Here is a 15,895-nt window from a genome sequence, read left to right on the forward strand (position 1 = left end):
CCAAATTGCATAACAATCCATCCCTCACTCAAAACCAGCAAAGTTGACCTCATGGTGGTGCTAGAGGAAAATCACCAAAGTCAGCTGGCCTCATCTTTTGAGTAAGATAAATATCTGTACCAAGTGTCATGAAAATCCATTAGCCATACCACTTATCCTTTTAGGGTCGCAGGGGGGCTGGAGCCAATCCCAGCTGACACTGGGTTAGTGCAGGGTACAACCTGTACTGGTCACCAGTTTATCACAGGGCTGACATGTAAACTAAACAACAAAAGTGTCAAATTCTGTGTGGGCCTATAGGAAAAGTCATGGGAAGACAGTTGGTGTTATACCCTGGGGACCTTGAATGGCAATCCAAAGAGGTGGAGCTGACTGACAGACTGACATCACCATAGAGCCACACTAGCTGATCTAAAGATGTCTCATGCTTCAAAACTAAATGGAAGTATAAGACAGGATGAAAACCCATGTCTGCATTTTAACAGTAAGGTGTTTTGTGGGTCACACCATTCACCACAACCCTGACCCTATAGTTTCTGCTGTGTTATTTCAGCATTGCACCACCTTCTACCAAACAAAACAACACCAGTGAACATAATCCAGAAGGCAACTACTATTCCTCCAAAAACTATTTGCTAATTCACATTCATGGAACGTAATGTTGGATCAAACCAATGTGCTTCCAAGATGTTGAACTTTGTTTACACATAAGCACAAATGCTATACTCTCCATCCCAGATTGATTGATTTTCAAACCTAATTTTGCAATATAACATAGCATAGTCACTTAGCTTACTAAACTAGCTTGACAGGGTGATTTTATTAATTTCACATCACACGTTCTAATTGGCTTTTGTGCACAGCCAGAACCTGCAACGTTTATGCTCACACTGTATGATGGATCACTGAGGTAGCCACAACATAGGTACTCACACTGAATGTAAGATGGTCTGTTTAATCCATTTGTTCAGCCCAATTCTAAAATTAGTCAAGTAAAACCTTCATAGACAGTTTTCTGATGAAACTCTTACCCTGAAATGTTCTAACTCTAAATAAATTACTAGGATTTATGTGTGACTACCCAATCTACTCTAATCAGAGACATTTCCATCAAGGAATAAAGTTCAACTGTCACAAGAACTTCTGAAACTATCAAATGTTCCTGGAGTTCAACAAATCCCGATCCCATAGCCAAATGTGTGAATTTTGAGCAATAAAAATACAACTGACTTGATTTGGATATACTGCTGCCATTTCATAAAGGTCTTAAACAAATATGCACTCCCCTCTCCCTCCCACTCCCACACTCCTTTGGCCCTTCAGATATGCACTGAATGCACCCTGAGATGCCATCTTCAGCCATGGAGCTGATGTGCATGGCAGGATTCAGAGCAGGAGAGACTTAAAAATTTCACATTTGTCCAGGTTAGGAAGGTCGAGGGAGAACAAGCCTTTAGTGTTAGAGAGATGCCAACCTCTCAACCTTTACAGAGAGAAGGAGAGAGAGAATCTATAATTAAAGCAATGTAGAATAATAAAAGGTCTAGAATGAGATTTTTTTATAGCAGCAGTAAAAAATAATGAGTCCCCCCAACAATAAAACTATTCAGCACTTTGGAGAGGCAGAACGGGTTATACTGAAAGACAGAGAATGAGACAGGAAAGAATAAAAAGGATAAACTCAACTATAGTGCTAAAGAAAATATTTATTACTCTTACTAGAATGGACAGAGACTCAGTTTTCTAGTATTTGCTTTTAACATTGAGTCACAGTGCTGTAAAGACCCAGGCTATTCGCAAAGCTGCAAACACCTTTCATTTACATGGAAATTAAAAACTATACGTCCTTGGGTCCTTGTGTACCTTTTATTACACGCTCCACTTCCACTCACTCTGTAAAAGCACGGTCACTGACCCCCACTATCAATTTCCAGACATAATTGGTCTCCGCTTTGGGCCAAAACTGTGGATGTTTTTTGCAGACTTGCACTGCAGTAAAAATACAAAAAATAAAATTCACCTTCAACATATTACTGTGCTCATCCTTCAACATCAAGCACTACTTTTTCTGTTGCCTATCCTCATTGTTGTTTGTATTTAGCTATTTTCTTGGGTGATCTTTGTTGATCGGGTGAGTCATATTTTTGTTTCATTCCTTTTCATATGCGAGACCAATTTTCCTATTCTATTTCATTTTTTTATCTTGTTCCTCCCAGAAGTCTGTTTACTTCAGACTTATTTTCATTGAAACAGAAATCAACTACCATTTAATCCTTGCCTAACATACTTCCAACTAAACCTGATTAATTGTGAATAATTTGTGAAACTATGTATGAAATAAGACAAGTCTATCAAAATTCTGTAAGCCATATCTAATTAGTAAGATATGGAAAAATAGATTCAAGAAAGGAGAGAGAGATGGATAAAAAGCTCAGAGCCAGAACCGATATTGACAGTAAGTAACTCTCTATCTGACCTCTCTATTGCTGAGCCTGTCCTTGTTCATGTGCCAGCTCAATTAGGCCACAAAGTGCTGTTGCCTGTCCAGTAACAGGGCAAGAGTACAGCCAAGTCAGCACTAATCTACCATGAATTTTGTATGGTTCATATAACATCCTGTGACCAAGGTACAGACTAATGTGAGGGGTTTTTTTTTTTTTTAAACTTTACACACACCAAAGCACAAAGACAAGCACAGGAAAACAAACACACATGCTGCAAATAGCTATATCCAGATCCAGTCGTGTATCATATATCAAGGACGAACTTCAACATCTGTTATTGGTTTTTCATGTTGAGACATACAAAACTGCAACATCCATTTTGCCACATTTTGTCAGACAAGCAAGCGTTTGAAATGTTGTCCTACTTTGTCATTGCAACAGCAGGTCTGTCATTGGTGCTGTCACTCAAGATGATGCTATGCTGTCGTGTACCTCTGAGGCTTTACTCCTGATTCAGTGCTGATAACAACCCAAGGCCATAACAACCACTGAGACACAAAGATGAAATCAGTTCAGGAATGGAATGAAAAGTCTTTAATAATTTCTCAAAGGTACAGAATATAACCCCAAAACACATCTTCAATCATATTACCAAGGACTGAAGAAAACACCATGTATTGTATCTGTATGTGTGTGTGCGCGCGTGTGTGTGTGTGTGTGTGTGTGTGTGTGTATATGTGTGTGTGTGTGAGCACGTGTGTGTGTGTGTGTGTGTGTGTGTGTGTGTGTGTGTGTCTTCGTTATCCTCTACCTCACTCCCTGCTTTAATAGGCTTGGCTGCTTATTTGTCACATTTACATCTGAAAACCTGTGCCCCACCAGCATCCAATAAGGCCAGGCCAGTATACACTGTTGGTCTTTATGTGACAGCTAAAGAAGCCATTATCAGCAGAAAGGAGCAAGAAAGGAGAGCAGAGTTAATCCATGTTCTGTAACATTTTCTGTGAGAACGGGAGCCATTTCGAAAAGTTGGGAAACTGCTGTGTATAGGATTTAAAGTTTTCGTCTGGGTAGGGCGCCAATTCATCCTATTTGATCCAAAGGGGGAACAAAGAGCAGATCTGATGAAAGACACACAAGGTGTCCTCCCGTTTCCTCCCTGAATTTCTTTTAAAGGGCTTGTTATATAACTTCCCAAGGCTCATCCTCTTCTGCGTTAGCTGCCAAAAACAGTGTGATGGAGCTCTTGCTGAATTATCTAATCAGGGGAGTAGATCAAATTCATTGTGTGCATTAAATCCATAGAGGGAGATACCTCCATGTCAGATGCCAATATGCCCTGACCGACAGGATAGTAGAGTATTATTTAATGGCCCCGAAGAGTAAGGTCTGGGGGAATTCAGTATCTGGAAGACTGAACATTTCATATTTCTAAAAGGCCTTGGCCTGTGTTTAATATTTAATAACCCAAAATACTCTGTGCACTTAAATCATAATGACAAGAAACTTCCATCAATCACACACAATCACTGCCAGGCATAGGAGGTATACACGAGTTAAATGTCATGTAAATACAAATATGGATTGAAAATACAAATAATTGGGGCACAAAAGACATGAAACACTGAGTCGATCTAATTTTTTGGGAATGATTTTTATTTTTGGCTAACTCAACAAGCAGAATAATGTGAGGGCTTGTAAACATGGAATTGTAGAAAAGTAAAGCAGTAAGACACATTATCATGAGCTATTTAATAGCTTTTATGAGCTATTAAATGTATCTATAGGCACAACTCTAGTCCTAACTGCAAATTCGAGACCTTATTCTTTGTTTTTGGAGTAGGAGGGTCATTATTATTCTTTATACTAACTAGAAAGAAGCAAAGTAATTCCTTTGGTTCATCTCTGATTAATATCCTCTTGAAGGTATAATTTACTTTTCTTTCTTTCTTATTTCCCTTTAATTTACTTTTTATTCTTTCATATTAGAGTATTTTCCTTTGTTGCTCTCTTCTCTCCCCATTCACCCTTCATCCATAACTTTTCTCTGTCTGGCTGAGACCCCAGTCAGTGTTGCAGAAATTCTAGACGGCGAGTGTGACTGTCAAACACAAAGTAGCGAAACACACAAAAGCTGAACAAAAAAGAAACTTAGCTCAAACAACTCCAGTTAGTGGTTACACATCTAAACTTGTCAAGTCACTTTAAAGTGCCTAGCAGCAAACTGGGCCATTTATTGTTACTATTAGACAACAAAAAATACATATGTGTCCTATTGTCATTCGCATGTGCAGTACATGTGTCTTTTTTAGAAGTCTATTTGTTTTAGGGTGGTAGAAGTTGCTACTACCTGAACATTTACAGCATGGCTACTCTGAAAACTATAAAATTAGCAGTGAAGTATCGGTGGAAGTGCAGTCTAATTCTTTACTCAGCACATATCATATCTTGGGAAGAACTGGAGATTGAATTTGTAGAATGGAAAACTATTCTTTAGACAAGCTACAAAAGCCTGGGAAGTGAAAACACTGGGTCCTGACCAGGTTGGTTGCTGTAACTCATTCTTTGGCACTGAAAAATCTTTCCCTCAGGGTGACCGCAGACACACTCTACCAAACAAAAGAAGCTTTCTGGAAGAAGTCAAGCTAATGGCAAAGTTTGACCCAGTTCTGAAAGGGCACACCATCAGAATAAACTCACTGAGTCCTCAAGTGGAAGGATCGTGCACAATAATACCACATATTATTGGAAAATCCAATCCTCTAACTGTACAGTTTTATCTGGAATGGCTGATGATCAGACGTGCCTCACACAGACACACCACAAATTTCTGAGAATGGTCCACAGAGGAAAGCCTGTGAGCTCTCATTTTGACTAGGCTCCAAGAATTAAATATCATGTTTAACGATAGCAGAGGTCAAACATGTGACTGTGCTGCAAATATGAGAGGGAAAGAAGGGTGTCAAAGCAAATTTTGGAGTTGTACCCAAGAGGCTTATTCGTGATATATGGGTCAGATCTGGATGTAGCAAATGCAACAGAAAGCTTGCAAGACGTCTTGCGATACTCTGTGTAACCCCTGTGTTCTATTTCCACAAAGTGATGTGAAGTATGTATGATGTAAGTATGACACTAAACTAAACTATCTATAAAAATAACAAGATGTGGCACATAGATAAAGAAACTTATGGAGAGGAAAGAGAAAAGAAAAGTCAAAGAACAGTGTTTGTCCAACACAGGGGTCCATCGCGGGTGAACAGTGCTTCAAAAAGCCGGCCAGCAATAAGAATATACATTTCTCTGATGTTTTACTACAACATGTAGAAATCCTCCAAATAGGCCTTTAATGTCAGCCACAGCCAAAGCTTCCTGTCCCAGACCTCCTCCTTACACACCCACACATCGCACCCCTGTAATACCTTATCCATATTCATTTGTGAGGAAAGGTAAATACTGGATAATGGATGAGGCTTTAGTGTTACAGTGCAGATGCACCCACCTCCAGTCTGGCTAATACCCTCCATAAATGATTCAGGGTGTCACCAGATAAGGAGGGGCAGCCTCATTACCAGACCAAAGGACTTGTTGCAACATCTGAGCCCACTTGTTGCTGCAAGTAACATCCTTCTCATGTTAGACACACTGCAGGATCCAGTCTCTGTGCTGTCTGACCTCTGTGACACAACCCTTTATATAACACATTCCTTTATTGTCACCATGAGAGATAAATAAGACAAATACAGACACAGACAGACACTATGGTGCCTTTTAATTGATGCTATTATGGATGCATGTCAAATAACAAACTATCACATACTATAGTCTAAAATTAGTCTATTTTCCAAATGACCAAAAACAGGAATTTACCTCACCATGGGTACTGAGGAGGAAGGATGATGTGTGAGTGGAGTTGGCAGGGGGCTTCCGTAGGTAAACTCTGAGACAGGTCATCTCGAAAGAGCATGCTGGCTGCTGCTGCAGGTGAGATGGTCTCACCAGCTGTAACGAAGAGAAGAAGCGAAACTTGATGCCGTTTTTTCTGTGTGTGTGTGTGTGTGTGTGTGTGTGTGTGTGTGTGTGTTTGCAAAGACAAACAGAAGAGATAAAAAACTTGGATGTATATCTTCTTTTTTTTTTTGCTTCAACCAGTAATAGGATATGACCTGTTACCACAGCTGACAATTACAGGGCACAACTGTTTTTTTTTTTTTCAAGAATCCTGTCAGCTGTTTTTATCTGTACACAGTATACATTTAAATCTGCACAATTGACAAATGAACAGATACAGTGTACATTTTGTTACCCATAGTTTCATTAAATGTGCATCAGCACAATATGCACAAAAAATATGTTCAAACACTTGCTCCTATATTTTGTATCACTGACACTCTCATGCCACAGCTTTCTCATCTACACAAGTGGTGTAGCCTCAAGCCAGGATTTTATAATAATCTGCCCTAAATGTGAGCCAAATGTAGTTTGTAAGGGACATACAGCAACAGCAACATTACTAAATTTAATTATGGTCTTTAAGTCATTTATCCAAGAAAGACAAGAAAAAATACAACAGTGCTGCACATGAACAAAAGTCTGTTTCACAGGATTCATCTGAATATTTCTGATAAATCCTGTTTAATCTCCCTGTTGTTCCCGAGGGACCTACTGGTGACAAATAGCTTTGCATTTGAGATTTAAAAAAAATATTGTTACCAGAAAACAAAACAAAAAAAAGGGGCTTTAGTAGTAGTAGTAGTAGTAGTAGTACAGCAGTTTCCTGGTTTTCTGTGAGCTGGTTTATTTAGGACCATTTGGTGGTGACCAAAGACAATATTGGCGACATTCAATGTATTTGTTTACAGATGCACTTGGCATCTGTCAGATGGATTTGCAGTCATTTGACAAATACACACAGACAAGAGTATTAATAATAGAAAGAGATCAGTTTCCAAGGATTGAGCGGGTTGCCAGAGGGAAATAACGTTTCATTTATTATAACATATAGCATGTCTCATTTAACATCAAGGATAGTTATATTATTCAGTTCAAAAATCTTATGGCAAGTTAAAAGAAAGGCAAACAAAAGCTATCTACAGCCACCTATAGAGTAAACAACAATGATAAAAAGACAAAAAACATGTTTTTAATACCCAGATTAAATCATTAGTGTAGAATAGATACAACTAAAACAGTGTTGTGGTTGTGTGGCAATAATCCAGATTACTTTACAGCATGACTTAACACACCTCCGGGTGAAATGTGACACAAAGGCAATTGGTACGGCACATTATTTTGACATCTTGCCCAGTGGCAGTGTACCAGTAACCCAGAGATGAACTTTCCATTTTAATCCTGATTACCAAACCGCCCACCCACCAAGAAGGCACCCAAATCAAGCTTTATTTAAGGGACATGAAAAAAGCTGATAACGGAATCACTTTCCCCCTACCATGCACAGTGTCCAAATTCAAATCAGTAAGTATTGTACACACAGCATGCCCACAACAGCAGCATGAAACTATTTTTGGGCTGACAAAAAAATATATCACCAATTATCTCTTTCTCCTGCCTCTTGTCCTTCCTTAGGATTTCGAAAAGTCATAATCATGTTCCTTTTTCCTCTCATTCTGTCTCCACAAAAAGCCCCTGATTCATTTGGTTCTTATCAGTTACAGCAAAGGGAAAACAAAGGAATTCTCTGAAACTCATACTCTGCTTCCCTGAAGGGGAAACTGGGCAGATAATGCTAAAGTGGCATGGCTTCGTCAAAACAGGGCTTCCATATGGCCGTCTCACCCAGAGCGGCACAAAAATCTTTCAAACATTTTAAATACACGTAAATATTGGACAAGCAATATGCCTTGTAACCAGTACCAGTCTTCACTGATGTATTACGCTTTATTGCCAAATGTTATTGACTAGATAATTATGCAGAGAAAGAGTTAAGTGACTTGTTTCATTTTGATGACTGAGACTGAAGCTCACACTATGGTCTGTACCTTGCTGTGTTTGCATTCTCACATATGATATATAGCATGTCATATGATGTCGTAATGTAAATGGTAATAATAATATAACCTCTGATTATACGTTGTACATTGTATTCTGTTTTTATCATTTCACATGTTTTTCATGTACAAATTCTATATCTCCTGCTAAGACATGCAATAAATTGCAATATACATTATTCCTTAATATTAATGTTTGAGCTGTTAATTGGTCCAAAATTCAAAAATATTAAATTATAATGTAAGGTATAATGTAAGAAAAAGTTAAAAAGTCTCACATTTGGGAACTGGGACTATCAAATATTTGGCATGTCTTCTTTAAATGACCTGACCAATTAATCAATTATCAAATAGCTGATTCATTTTCTAACAATCGACTAATCAATAAATCTTACATAGTTTATGTATTCTCTGATATTGTGTAAAAACCTATAATATAAAGTGATGTATGGTGACAGTAGCAATAGAAACTGAATATCACACGCAACAAAAGCTCTGTTCAAAACCAGAGTCCCCTGAACGCTGAAAAAATATTCGTACTTCCCTAATAGGTTCAGGCATGATAAGGAATTGCAAGGTACAGACGTACAGTTAGTGCAAAGCAGAGCAATGTGAGGAAGGTGAAATGTCAGGTGCAACTGGAAAGGAAAAGTGGAGGCAAAAGAGACTTAATTAAGACGGAGGAGATATGAGAGAGCAGAAGAAGAGAAAAGCAGATGAATTTTCTATTTGCACTGGGAGACTGGGGATGACTGTGCAGTTTTAGCTGGGGGTGAATTCCATAACTGTGGAAAGAGTAGAGCGAGGGCTGCGTGGAGAGATCTCCAGATTGCCACAGGTGACAGCTGAGCACCTGGTGGGAACAAACTGGAGAGCACGGCTGCTGAATCAATAAAGTGAGTGGCACATTGTATAAGTATGCGAAACACACATCTAATAACAATTAAACAGCCTCGGGATGTGAGGTACTGACATACTAGACACGGAACACATTCTTACTTATACAAAATAAAAATAAAGGAAAATAAGTTGTGGATGTAACAGACAAAGATTTGACGCTTTCGTTTGCTTTATGTCATTGTAAATTAAAGATCTTTGGTTTTGTACTTGTCAGATAAAACAAGCAATTAGAAGACATCACCTTCTCTCTCATCTCCTTGTTGGCAGGCATTTTCACTATATTCTGACATTATATAGGCTAAATAATTCAATGAAAAATCATAAATTTAAATAATCATTAGTTGCAGCCCTACCCAGTTTACAAAAGACATTGACTTTTTTTGAGTCTACCATAGAGCTGCACAGACATGTATATATTGCAACATAATTCACACAAAAGCACTATAGGCGGTGAGACATTTTTATACATATACACAGATTATAAAATAATCTTGATTACCTGGTTTTACTTAACTCATTAACCTATTCAATCAATGTTTGTTGATTACAGGTATACTCAAGGTAATAGTTATCATGATAGACATGGTCTATACAGTAGCAGTAGTAATAGTAATGGCTAGTAGATGTAGTAGTTTTGTTGTTTTAGACTGATACTACTGTTCTCCTTCACATAATCTTATGCTACTATGAGTTATAGGGCTTTTGCTCTGGTAGAAGGTTTGCTTATTCTCCAGCTCACTTTCTAACACCTCAGTCTACAAATCCATCAAGGCTGGGACCAATGAGGGGACACGGCTCATTGATGAAGAACACCTGTTTTTTGACACCAACAAAACTTTGAGTTGTGGCCTTGTTCCTGTCTTGCACATGGTCCTGAATGTGCAGTTGCTTCATCAAAGCAACCCCATGAATATGTCATCCATTTCAGGATGACATATTGCTGTTATGAAGCTCTTGAAGGGGTCAGGGCTGCAGACAGCTCCACGGTGATGCTGTAAATCTTCAAAGTCTATAAGACAAAGCCTCTGTTTTCTTTAAGGTTTATGGCTTGTTGTATTCCCAGTGTTCGTGTCCTGTTCTTATTAAGTGTCAGTACGAGCTATCAACCCTCAACATAGCAGTGCAACACACTGGGCTTTAGGACCGAGAGCACCTGTGTGAAGTTTTACTCACTTATTGTAGTTAAGTACAATTTTGATGTACTTGTTCTTTACTGGAGCGTTTCTGTTTTCTGCTAATTGGTACTTCTTCTCCACTACATTTCAAAAGGAAATACTGAACTTTTTACTGCACTGCATTAATTTGACAACTGCAGTCCCAAATTACTTTGCAGATGTAGATTTTACAGACATAGAATGGCTTCACATTTTAAACTGCAGGTTGTTTGTGCTTTCTCCCATTCTATACAGTTTTCAGAAACTGCCCTTTTAGAAAACCTGTGCACAAGCGAAAATAAATTTACCTGCAGTCAATACAAAAGATAGAGAAGACAAATCATCATGAAAATTTTTGTTTTGCTACTTTTACATATGAAACATCCCGTTGATTTAGAAAATTACTCTCAAGTGTTTGTCCTTTTCTTCTGTTGTTCATTAACTTATTAACTCCTTCACATACTGTACAGTTTACCGCTCCCTTTGCCACTAGGAGCTCAGGGAGAGTGTACGGAGGACTTCACTGACACAGAATTTGTTCACTCTGCTCCTATTGTTTCCTACAACACTGCTGACTGTGACACTTTGCATTTACATCCATGTGACTTTGTCAATATATATTCCTATTTGAGATTATATCTTTATTATTCTAAATTCCTCTTAGTTTATCTGAATCTGGGCATTGCCATCACACTAATGGTATCTATCTATTTCTGCCACCCTTCTGACATTAACACTCAAAGTCATGAGGACCTACATAAACATACAGGTTAATATAACAAAGACTTCCAGACAGGCCAGGGAACATTTAGTGCATACTGTAATTTGATGTTTTACAAAAAAATACAATGGCGCAGCCTATTGGCCATACTATGAAATGCAATGTCGTGACAATGAACTGTCAACGAAATGTAATGCAAATGAATATATCGTATCCGCTAATAAAAACATATCCCCTGATGTAAGTTCCACATATCAAGAGAAAATATTTGACATTTACTATAGGTTACAAATGCAATCTAAAGTGTATGCATGAACGTATTTTAGATGTGACAATGCTGTAGTTGGAGTTTCCCGCTTTTGTCTGACTGGGTCCTTTGGTCATTTTGGAGGCCCCTGCGTGGTTGTTTCATAATGGATACTGTCCCTTTTGGGTGGACAGTTATGGAAAATATTATCTGCTGTACAATAAGGATGATTTTTTTTCTTGCCAGCTGAGTCATTTGAAGCACAGACTTCGCTTCGCATCTGCCAGACATTTTTCTAAACTTGCTCCCATGTTGGCATCTCGTCTTTTGACGCTATATACGCAACTATAATGGCAGCCATCTTAGCTTGATTTGCTTTTTCAAATGTCCTGCTGGGTTTTTTGTTTTGTTTAGTTTTTTTTTTTACTTTGCATTAGCGAGCTTTTTAACTCCAGTAATAAGTGCAAAAAAGTGTGGCGCTGCTGCAAAACCAGAGCCTACCTTTTTATTTGAAGTGGAAGACAAACGTTTTTAGGCCAAACGGGAACTGAAGGTACAGACTGTCTTAACTGGTAGAGACTTCTTTTCTGACAATGCGAGAAACTCACAATAGTGTTTTTAAAATATGAAAACAGCGCCTGTCTGTCAGCTGGCTGCAACATGGGTCGGGGGGAGCGAAGTGCGCATGCGCTTCAGACAACCATGGCAACTACGTCTGGAACGTGTGTCGGAACCAACCGACGTTGCCAACGTAACATTTTGCGAAATGTGGTTAACGTACAGCTGTGCCGTGGTTGCGAGTTAGTATTTATGATAACTGGACAGTTTTACTTTGCGTTAGCTAGAACAACCACTGTAGTAGAATGGACAGTAGAAATTGGCAGTAGTGGTGATAGAGGATACCGACTCTCTCCACCCGGATAGAGAGGTTAGTGCGGAGGAAGTTCTTCACATGCTCATATCAGTTAGCATGTAGCGGCTTGATGGTGCCCTGTGTTCCTAATTCAGTTGTATTGTCGCTGTAATCATCTGTGTTTCACAGAAAAAAACTTACGACTTACAAGTCACCCATCACTGAGTAAGGCGTTTTCAAGAGGAACCAAAAAAATACCTAAATATCTGGGTTGCTTCGGCAGTAGCTACATCTCACGTAAGGACTTCTGTGGATACCATCTTCTAATTGTTGTACAGTATACGATACGTAAAATCAATAATCATTTGGCCAAGGTTAGTAGTGTATCAGCTAGCCTGTTTGTTTTCACAGCCAATTACCACTGAAAACGGATTGATTACTGACAGTAGAAGTACAGAAAAACAATAACACCAGATTGATTCATGTATCTTTGACAGCTATGGAGTTTCTCCCAGTTCTTGACCAACTAGATAAACCCAAAGAAGGATTATGGTAAGTTAGTTAAGATTAATTGGTGCCACTTGTGATGTTGGGGGGGGGAAGTAAGATTTTGTCTGTCTTTTGCTAATACTTTCACCAGGTATTCCTTGATACCCAGAGGAAGTGCCCCAGGTGTTAGTGTGGGTCACACTTGCACCTTTACTCCATCTGGAGAAGGAGGAAGAGGAAGGATCCTTATTGTTGGAGGAGCCAACCCCAGTGGCAGTTTCTCACATTCCCAGATAATAAATCTAGGTAAAAAAAAAAAAAATGTCAGTAAGGAATCTGTTCAGGGATATGACATCTGCATAACTGTTTTATAAGCCAATCTCTCTCTCTCTGTACAAGAGGAAATACATTTTTTAGTTTGGACTTTTGTTGATATGTAAAACTAACAGCAGATTAGACCTAGGTATAATTTATTTGTCATAAAATCACAATCACCGCTGACATGTACTGCATGTACTGCATTATGCAGTATATGTAGGGAAAGGGGGTCCATTTATAATGTTTTCTCAATTATATAAGTTGCAGTTACTTTATAATTGTGTTGTGTCTGACTTCACCAGATAATCATGAATGGGACATTCCAGAGTGGAAGAGTTTGGCGCCACGTTATGAACACTGCAGCTTTGTGCCAGAGAGCTGCCCACAGAGCCTGTGGGTGTTTGGGGGGGCACAGCAGAGTGGCAATCGCAGTTGTATCCAGACTATACAGCTAAAAGGTAAATCCCAACTTACAATCACCTAGTAATATGTCTTTAGTCAGAGAGTACATGGGGGATTTCACAGATAAACAAGACTTTACTCAGTGTTGGTTTGTATGAAATCATCTGCTGTAGTGTGCTGTTGCAGTAAAAACCTGCAGACAGTGATAAAAGATTGTCAGCCTCAAATTTTGATGAACTGGTGTCATTTGTATACTTGTCCAGACAGTGGGTCTAACTGGAAGGATGTGTCGGTGAAAGGGAAGCCCCCCTGTCCCAGGACATACCACACCAACTCAGCCTGTCTTGGAGACAGATTGTATGTCTTTTCTGGTGGTGAAGCAGGAGCTACACCCGTGTCAGACCAAAAACTTCATGTCTTCGATGCAGGTTTGTGTTGAATTGACCAGTTGCCCAACGTAAGTGTAAGAAGCAGTGCAATAAAGCAGTGGGATTAGCTTTGACCCTGAATATCAAAATATTTCAACCATCACATTGCACAAATATCCAGACACAGACAGGTGTTTTCAGTTATTATGGCACATGTTAAGACATACATTAAGCATGCAGTCTGTAATTATGATTATGTTTGGGGAAAATAATTGATATTTTTGATGGCAAAAATGACAAACTATAGTTCGTATATAGATTATTTTGTGTTTTGGCCAAAATTGATATCAAAATAATTTGGTATGAAGTAGCTTTTTATCTTGTTCAATTAAGACAAGATATGGACATGAGAATAATATAGTAGACACTTTGATCTGTCATATCAGGAAAAGTGCAGGTGTAATTAATGTTGGTATGTTGGTAATGTAGGTGTGCAAGTTCCAGGGGCCCTGGTTTTCTGCATGCTGGCTCGCTGGCATTGCTTCCAGGGACACTTCAATGTAACATACCATCATTAAAGTTATTAGTTAGACCTCTGCGCTTTCCATACTTTGGTAATCTCACAAATCTAAAAATATCTGCACACAATGAACAGACTCGCAAATTAAAGTTGTTCGAGAAGAAAGAAGTGAATGTTAGCTTGACTGTCCAATCCTGTCTCCATATTATACACGTGTTATCTCATGAGAGACTGATTCCATGATGGATGGTCACTTTTCACATTGCCAAACTTGCATTTTTTATTTTTTCAATTGCTGCCATTAAATAATGCATAATGCATCAGGTGAAGGTGTCACTATATTAATCTTCCTCCAGTTATTGTTCACAACTAAATAATTTAAAATGTTAACAGATGTTAAAACAGTTTGTATGTACACTGAAAATTGAAATTTAAAATGCTATACATATTGTTTCTCTTTATATTTCACAATGTAATAATAATCATTATCTGCATGCTAATAACTTTAATGTAAATGTCTTCCAGCGTCTTCCACCTGGTCCCAACCAGAAACACAAGGCAGATGCCCACCAGCCAGACACGGCCACATTATCGTAGTAGTGGGTTCAAAGATCTACATTCATGGAGGCATGGCTGGAGACAAATTCTACAATGACATATACTCTCTTGACACAGGTAAGCCTGAACACTCTTAAATCATTGTCAGAGGATTCAAGTTTCCCAGCTGCCTTGCATTCATCTCAGGACATGGGATGCTTTAAAATGTGTATATCTGGGGAAAAAATAAGACGGTGTCCACTATTTAAAGGGAGCATGAAGTGGGAGACAGTTCGGGCCAGAGGAGACATCCCACCAGGAGTAGCAGCCCACTCAGGTGTGGTGCTGGGCAAGCACATCTACATCTTTGGAGGGATGACTGCAGATGGAGCCAGCAACTCCATGTACAGATTCAACACTGGTATACCGATTTTAATTATGGGACTGAGTATTATTTTGCTAAATACAATTTCATTATGTGATACACTATTTTTGTTACAAATTACTTTAGTTCAGAAGTAAAATCTGTTCACAGCTTTGCATATTTTCATGTTGTACTCTCTGCTTGCAGACAAAGGTAGATGGGTCCTAATGAAATTTGAAGGAGATATGCCATCCAACCGCCTAGACCACTCCATGTGTTTATTGCCATGGAAGGTGTGTGATGAGGGGCAAGCAAACAGCCCAGCAGCCTCAGAGACAATACATCTGGCTTTTGTATTTGGAGGGATGGACACCCAAGGTGTCATACATAATGACTGTATTGTCACTGTGGTGAGATGATGTGCCTTAGTGTTGTAATATTCATTTATTCAAGTTGTAATAAAATGTTTGTCAAGTATTAAATAGTTGTTGCACTTTTTTAAGATGGGGAAACCTGAAATTGGTCAAAAGGTCAATTTATTTTTAAGCCTTGTACTATAGATACTAAAATTAA

General features: G+C 38.7%; 2 protein-coding genes across 4 annotated transcripts in view; one reads left to right on the forward strand and one right to left on the reverse strand.

The window, feature by feature from the left end:
• Positions 1–12,122, reverse strand: part of rgs3a (regulator of G protein signaling 3a) — a 145,730-nt gene extending 133,608 nt beyond the window's left edge. Inside the window, exons 1-2 of one of the 2 annotated variants that reach the window (XM_071465624.1) lie at positions 11,973–12,122; positions 6,317–6,443 (exon numbers count right to left, since the gene is read on the reverse strand). In XM_071465624.1, the coding sequence (XP_071321725.1) occupies positions 6,317–6,395 (79 nt within the window). In that variant the 5' untranslated portion in view covers positions 6,396–6,443; positions 11,973–12,122. Of the gene's footprint in view, positions 1–6,311; positions 6,444–11,972 lie in introns of those variants that run through there. The other variant, XM_071465625.1, reaches the window with a different exon arrangement.
• Positions 12,123–12,223: 101 nt separating this feature from the next.
• Positions 12,224–15,804, forward strand: rabepk (Rab9 effector protein with kelch motifs). 2 transcript variants are annotated; one of them, XM_071465651.1, is made up of 9 exons: positions 12,224–12,399; positions 12,514–12,698; positions 12,822–12,876; positions 12,965–13,119; positions 13,434–13,589; positions 13,797–13,961; positions 14,947–15,096; positions 15,230–15,379; positions 15,530–15,804. In XM_071465651.1, exons 3-9 carry the CDS (start codon positions 12,824–12,826, stop codon positions 15,739–15,741), a joined length of 1,041 nt encoding a protein of 346 aa, XP_071321752.1. In that variant the 5' UTR covers positions 12,224–12,399; positions 12,514–12,698; positions 12,822–12,823; the 3' UTR covers positions 15,742–15,804. The 2 variants fall into 2 exon arrangements, with proteins under 2 accessions (XP_071321752.1, XP_071321751.1); XM_071465650.1 differs by having other exon boundaries at positions 12,225–12,399; positions 12,514–12,621.
• Positions 15,805–15,895: the final 91 nt, after the last annotated feature.

This window comes from Trachinotus anak, unplaced genomic scaffold (genome assembly GCF_046630095.1).
Source record: "Trachinotus anak isolate AG129_WGS33_773 ecotype Australia unplaced genomic scaffold, CSIRO_AGI_Tana_v1 ptg000028l, whole genome shotgun sequence".
NCBI classification, from domain to species: Eukaryota; Metazoa; Chordata; class Actinopteri; order Carangiformes; family Carangidae; genus Trachinotus; species Trachinotus anak.

Bases quoted from the DNA above. Each gene is read 5' to 3' on its own strand.
- rabepk (XM_071465651.1), top strand. From the start codon at position 12,824: ATGGAGTTTCTCCCAGTTCTTGACCAACTAGATAAACCCAAAGAAGGA. The intron at 13,120-13,433 runs GTAAAAAAAAAA...TGACTTCACCAG, and splicing joins TTCCCAGATAATAAATCTAG to ATAATCATGAATGGGACATT. The intron at 15,380-15,529 runs GTATACCGATTT...CTCTGCTTGCAG, and splicing joins CATGTACAGATTCAACACTG to ACAAAGGTAGATGGGTCCTA.